The sequence below is a fragment of the Phaethon lepturus genome, unplaced genomic scaffold (assembly GCF_000687285.1).
Source record: "Phaethon lepturus isolate BGI_N335 unplaced genomic scaffold, ASM68728v1 scaffold24089, whole genome shotgun sequence".
Taxonomy (NCBI): Eukaryota; Metazoa; Chordata; class Aves; order Phaethontiformes; family Phaethontidae; genus Phaethon; species Phaethon lepturus.
In genome coordinates, this window is record NW_010563156.1 from 8,611 (window position 1) to 9,015 (window position 405).

Consider the following 405-nt stretch of genomic DNA (forward strand, 5'->3'; position numbering starts at 1 on the left):
GGGAGACAGGTGGGAGAGGGAAGGGGTGAGCAGGCAGGAGAGGACAGGGCCAGGATGGGTGGCAGTGTCACCACCTCAATGAGCAGAACAGGACAGGGGACACCAGCTTTGGCATTCAGTTCGCAAAGGGCCTGTCCCGTGCGTGGACGTCTGCAAATCCCCAAAAACCAACTGCTTCGCTAGTGTCAAAGGCACTAGTGTTGCACTAGGGAGGCAACACCTCCCCAGCACAGGGACCAGCACACACCACAGCCATCCCCAAATATAGGTACCAGTGCAGAGCTCCACTCCCGGCTACTCACCGACCCCGAAACGGCGAGGTGCATGACAATGACAGCTGTGATCTCCCACCAGTGCTGGTGCTCACAGCCATGGAAGAAGAGGCTCCCCCAGAAAGTGGGAAGG

General features: G+C 58.8%; 1 protein-coding gene across 1 annotated transcript in view; it reads right to left on the minus strand.

The window, feature by feature from the left end:
• The window catches only part of LOC104626560 (gamma-secretase subunit APH-1A-like), a gene marked incomplete at its 5' end in the record, with an annotated part of 3,392 nt that overhangs the window by 403 nt on the left and 2,584 nt on the right, over positions 1-405 (minus strand). Inside the window, one exon of the mRNA XM_010294505.1 lies at positions 260-399. Coding sequence (XP_010292807.1) covers positions 260-399 — 140 coding nt within the window. The remainder of the gene's footprint in view (positions 1-259; positions 400-405) is intronic.